At 44.2% G+C, this 6273-nt stretch overlaps 1 protein-coding gene across 3 annotated transcripts in view; it reads right to left on the reverse strand.

Moving 5' to 3' along the window:
• LOC111576782 (protocadherin gamma-C5-like) overlaps positions 1-6273 on the reverse strand; it is a 353923-nt gene extending 347650 nt beyond the window's left edge. The window contains exon 1 of one of the 3 annotated variants that reach the window (XM_055016506.1): positions 3774-6273. In XM_055016506.1, coding sequence (XP_054872481.1) covers positions 3774-6158 — 2385 coding nt within the window. In that variant the 5' untranslated portion in view covers positions 6159-6273. Of the gene's footprint in view, positions 1-65; positions 2475-3773 lie in introns of those variants that run through there. The other 2 variants (XM_055016519.1, XM_055016508.1) reach the window with 2 other exon arrangements.

The raw sequence follows: 6273 nt of genomic DNA on the forward strand, positions 1-6273 counted from the left end.
ACACTGCTGCTAGACAGGCAATAGAAAGACTCGGGTAAAATATACATGAGCTTAACGTTTCCTACCTCTTCTGATGCATCGAAGGCTTCGAACGGATCAACAAAGTCTGATGGACTTTTCCTCAGAGTTTGGTCTGCAGGCAGAGTGTTGTCATTGTAAGATGTCACAAACTTGAAGTCACTGGTCCGAGAACCTGTTGTCAGGTAGGCGTCATAATTGTAAGTGCTGCGTAAAGTTCCTGTGCCGTCAACATCTGCGTAATTGGGAGGGAGATAAGTGCTGGGGATGGCAACTGCTCCATCAAACAACAGTCTGGGCTTTCGCCTGCGACAAAACCTCACACCCAGGATGATGATAATGAAGGTCAGGAAGAAGGTGGACACAGACACCAGGGCAATAATCAGATAAGAGGTCAGCTTGGAATTACTCTCATAGTTGGACATTTCTTTCAGTTCTGGCACCTCAGCCAAGTTGTCAGAAATCAGTAAATACATGGAGCAGGTGGCTGACAGAGAGGGCTGTCCGTTGTCTTTCACTGACACAATAAGATTCTGTTTCATTCTGTCGGATTCAGAAATGTCTCGCTGTGTCCTGATCTCTCCGCTGTGGACACCAATACTGAAAAGTCCCGGATCAGTGGACTTCACTATATGATACGACAGCCAGGCGTTCTGACCAGAGTCCGCGTCCACCGCGATCACTTTGGACACCAGAGAGCCTCCGTGAGCAGCTTTGGGGACCAGCTCGGTCATGAACGAGTTGCCCTCCGGGGCGGGATACAGAATCTGAGGAGAGTTGTCATTCACATCCGAGATGAACACACTCACGGTCACGTTGCTGCTCAGAGGAGGAGAACCGTTGTCTCTCGCCATCACCTGCACTTTGAAGCTCCGAAACTGTTCATAATCAAACGACCTCACAGCGTGGATCACACCCGTGTCTCCGTTCACAGACACATACGAGGACACCGGGGCACCGTTCACCTCACCAGATAACAGAGAATAAATCACTGTACCGTTCTGTCTCCAGTCGGGGTCTCGAGCACTGACGGAACATAAAGTGGAGCCAGGTTTGTTGTTCTCACTCAGATATGCGCTGTACGACTGTTCCTCAAACACAGGTGGGTTGTCGTTGATGTCAGCTACAGATAACTGAACACTTTTAGACGAGGACAGAGGAGGAGAGCCCTCGTCAGTGGCACTGATTGTAATGTTGTAATCAGACACCACTTCACGGTCCAGTTGTCCTGTGCTCACCAGAGAATAATAGTTTTTAATTGAAGGAATCAATTTAAAAGGGACATTTTGCTGAATAAAGCAGCGGGCCTGTCCGTTAGTCTCAGAGTCTCTGTCCTGTACGTTAATGATGCCCACCTCTGTACCAGGTGACACGTTCTCAGGTATGGGATTAGTCAGAGATTGTAGATATATCATTGGGGGGTTATCATTTATATCAATGACATCTAATATCACTTTGGCATATGAGGTTAGTCCTAAGCCATCTTTAGCTTGCACCCTCATTTCAAAAGTACTAATTTCTTCGAAATCAATTACACCAGTGACTGTAATTTCTCCAGTTTTAGGATCAATAGAAAATACATTTACGTCATCGTCAGACACGTGACCAAACTGATAAGTCACATCTCCATTCACCCCTTCATCTGCATCAATAGCACTGACATTAATCGCTATTGTACCTGGAGGAGAGTTTTCAGGGAGACTGGCTTTATAAACGGCTTGGCTGAACACTGGGGCGTTATCATTAGCATCCAGTACAGTTACATGTATGACTACAGTACCTGATCTCTGAGGAGATCCACCATCTAGAGCTGTGAGAAGCAAATTCAGCTCTTTTCGCTTTTCTCGGTCAAGTGTATTCTCTAGTACCAGTTCAGCCTTGTTACTGTCAACAGCTAGTATGAAGTATTCGTTTTTCTCAAGGTTGTACCTTTGAACAGCATTTTGACCTATATCTGCGTCATGGGCCTCTTCAATTGAAAAGCGGTTTCCCTTGTCTGCTGACTCGCGTATTTCCATTTTAATCAAATTCTCTCTGAATTTTGGAGAGTTGTCGTTCACATCTTGTACATGAAGATTGACACGATGAAGCTCCAAAGGATTTTCTAATACGAGGTCCAATTTCATAACACAAGAAGGTCGCTTGCCACAAAGACTCTCTCTGTCAATCCTCTCCGATGTGATCAAATCTCCGGACCTCAGATTTATGTCAACGTAGCGCTTACGAGACGCCTCAACATTAACACGGGCCTTCCGAGCAGATAAGGTCCTCAGATCAAGACTGAGATCTTTGGCGATATTTCCAATAACATACTGTGGTGTCATCTCCTCAGGAAAAGAATAACTCAGATCTCCAATAACGAGGTGCAGCGTTACAATAAAGGAAACAAAGCAGAGGATCAGACGAAGCGCTGAAAATCCTTTGTCTCCCATTTTGGAAAGAAAAAAGGGTTTTCAGATCGTACAACTTAAACGGCCCAATGGGACAAAACAAAAAAAGTCCAAAAAATAATAATCCAACACTTTAAAATGTGCACGATCATCTGTTTTTGAAAATGTAACTGTTTATCTGGACAAGCTGCAACTGGTATCTATGCAGCAGTGGGTGGAGTAGTGGACGCCTATTTTGCGTCAGTCAACAGCGACACCGTGAGTCACGTTTATATCGTCACACCAGTTTATCATGAAATCTTCTATCGCCGAATATGAACAACAATCAGAAAATATCAAGTTACACTAAAACGGACTTTGCATGTCTTTCGTGTGCTAAAAACAAACGTGCTATTTTCATTGTAACTGGCAATGTGAGCTGTAGGTTATGTTCATCCCAGATCAGTTGGACGAAATGAGATTTGGTTTGTAACCCTCGCAGAACGCTCAAATATGTTTCCTAAAAACGGTAATATCCAGGTTATTTGTCTCAAGTAATGACACAGTTATGTGTACGGTGTGAGCCGTTTAAACTACACGTCCGCTAAGCTTTAAGTACAGCACTGTCACATTTAGTAGCACTGTTAAATATTGTTTGTTTTTTGTTTGTTTGTTTGTTTGTTTGTCTTAAATACAGAAAACAATCGATGAGCGCTCCATTGTATAAACTATGAGCGGAAGCAATCAGGTGACTTTCATCAATCCGAACTTCTCATTAAGCCCCAAAATCTTTATGTGATCAGTGTGATTAAATTTGCTTAGCATGGTTAAGGAGCAAATGCTCTTCCAGCGGCGGTCGAGCCTGAGCACCAGAGGAATGTTTCAGCACCACGGACAGGTACACTGAGATTTGGCGCACAGTACAGAGATGTTGGGCTGCTGGACACTGTCCTTAAAGTTTACTGACGTCACTGACTAAACAGATGTACAACACTAAAGGCTGATTTATTCCTTAACCTAATCCACAACCTAAGTTCCACTGTGACCACATATAAACTCAAACCAAGTCACCATAATTTCTTTGTAAGTGACAATCGGCAGCAATGCTGAAGACAAAAATAAAGGTTCACATGAAGCAAAGTATAATTATAGCATCGACGAAGCCACAGTTCAAGAATAAATGACTGAAAAGTTGGGAAAAAATATTCACAGACGGTCTTAGCAACTAAACACAGTTTTCCCCTATATGCCATCAGCTCGCTTCACCAACGTCACAATCACTTTAAGATTCTGGAGACCAAAACACAAACAGCAGCCACACAGACGTTAGAAAGACTTCGTAAACAAATCAAAAATGCACTGACAATTATGCTGCATAAGTCCTACCTCTTCTGATGCATCTAAGGCTTCGAACGGATCAACAAAGTCTGATGGACTTTTCCTCAGAGTCTGGTCAGCAGGCAGAGTGTTGTCATTGTAAGATGTCACAAACTTGAAGTCACTGGTCCGAGAACCTGTTGTCAGGTAGGCGTCATAATTGTAAGTGCTGCGTAAAGTTCCTGTCCCGTCAACATCTGCGTAATTAGGAGGGAGATAAGTGCTGGGGATGGCAACTGCTCCATCAAACAACAGTCTGGGCTTTCTCCTGCGACAAAACCTCACACCCAGGATGATGATAATGAAGGTCAGGAAGAAGGTGGACACAGACACCAATGCAATAATCAGATACGAGGTCAGCTTGGAATTGTTCTCATAGTTCGACATCTCTTTCAGTTCTGGGACCTCAGCCAAGTTGTCAGAAATCAGTAAATACATGGAGCAGGTGGCTGACAGAGAGGGCTGTCCGTTGTCTCTCACTGACACAATAAGATTCTGTTTCATGCTGTCAGATTCAGAAATGTCTCGTTGTGTCCTGATCTCTCCGCTGTGGACACCAATACTGAAAAGTCCCGGATCAGTGGATTTCACTATATGATACGACAGCCAGGCGTTCTGACCAGAGTCCGCGTCCACTGCGATCACTTTGGACACCAGAGAGCCTCCGTGAGCAGCTTTGGGGACCAGCTCGGTCATGAACGAGTTGCCCTCCGCGGCGGGATACAGAATCTGAGGAGAGTTGTCATTCACATCCGAGATGAACACACTCACGGTCACGTTGCTGCTCAGAGGAGGAGAACCGTTGTCTCTCGCCATCACCTGCACTTTGAAGCTCCGAAACTGCTCATAATCAAACGACCTCACAGCGTGGATCACACCCGTGTCTCCGTTCACAGACACATACGAGGACACCAGGGCACCGTTCACCTCACCAGATAACAGAGAATAAATCACTGTACCGTTCTGTCTCCAATCGGGGTCTCGAGCACTGACCGAACATAAAGTGGAGCCAGGTTTGTTGTTCTCACTCACATATGCGCTGTACGACTGTTCCTCAAACACAGGTGGGTTGTCGTTGATGTCAGCTACAGATAACTGAACACTTTTAGATGAGGACAGAGGAGGAGAGCCCTCGTCAGTGGCACTGATTGTAATGTTGTAATCAGACACCACTTCACGGTCCAGTTGTCCTGTGCTCACCAGAGAATAATAGTTTTTAATAGAAGGAACTAACTTAAAGGGGACACCTTGCTGGATAGAGCAGCGGACCTGTCCGTTAGTCTCAGAGTCTCTGTCCTGAACGTTAATGATGCCCACCTCTGTACCAGGTGACACGTTCTCAGGTATGGGATTAGTCAGGGATTTCAGGTATATCACTGGAGCATTGTCATTTATATCTGTAACATCTATCATAACTTTGGCATATGAGGTTAGTCCTAATCCATCTTTAGCCTCTGCTATAATTTCAAAAGAACTTATTTCTTCAAAATCAATCACACCAGTTGTTCGAATCTGTCCCGTTTTAGGGTCAATTGAAAATACATGTATATCGTCGTCAGACATGTGACCGAAGTCATATGTCACATCTCCATTCACTCCCTCATCTTCATCAGTAGCACTGACATTAATCACTATTGTGTCTGGAGGAGAGTTTTCAGACAGACTGGCTTTATAAACGGCTTGGCTGAATACTGGGGCGTTATCATTAGCATCCAGTACAGTGACGTGTATGACTACAGTACCTGATCTCTGGGGAGATCCACCATCTAGAGCTGTGAGAAGCAAATTCAGCTCTTTTTGCTTTTCTCGGTCAAGTTTATTTTCCAATACGAGTTCGACCTTGTTACTGTCAACAGCTAGTATGAAGTATTCGTTCTTCTCAAGGTTGTACCTTTGAACAGCATTTTGACCTATATCTGCGTCACGGGCCTGCTCAATTGAAAAGCGATTTCCCTTCTCTGCTGACTCGCGTATTTCCATTTCAGTCAAATCTTTTTTGAATTTCGGAGAGTTATCGTTCACATCTTGGATATGAAGATTGACACGATGAAGCTCCAAAGGATTTTCTAAAACCAGGTCCAATTTCATAACACAAGAAGGTTTCTTGCCACAAAGACTCTCTCTGTCAATTCTCTCCGATGTGATCAAATCTCCGGTACTCAGATTTATGTCACAGTAGCGCTTACGGGTCTCCTCTGAATCAACGCGGGCCTTTCGGGATGATAAGGTCCTCAGATCAAGACCGAGATCTTTGGCTATATTTCCAATAACAGACTGTATTTTCATCTCTTCTGGAAAAGAATAACTCAAATCTCCACGAACGAGGTGCGGCGTTACAATAAAGGAAACAAAGCAGAGGATCAGACGAAACGCTGAAAATCCTTTGTCTCCCATCCTCGGTAAACACACGTCGACGGCTCGTACGAATTGCGGTTCAGAGCTCAAAATATAATCCAAAACAGAGTCATTAATCCAACAACTGCAAACACGATGAAAATATTCGTGGAAT

Source organism: Amphiprion ocellaris, chromosome 13, assembly GCF_022539595.1.
Source record: "Amphiprion ocellaris isolate individual 3 ecotype Okinawa chromosome 13, ASM2253959v1, whole genome shotgun sequence".
Taxonomy (NCBI): Eukaryota; Metazoa; Chordata; class Actinopteri; family Pomacentridae; genus Amphiprion; species Amphiprion ocellaris.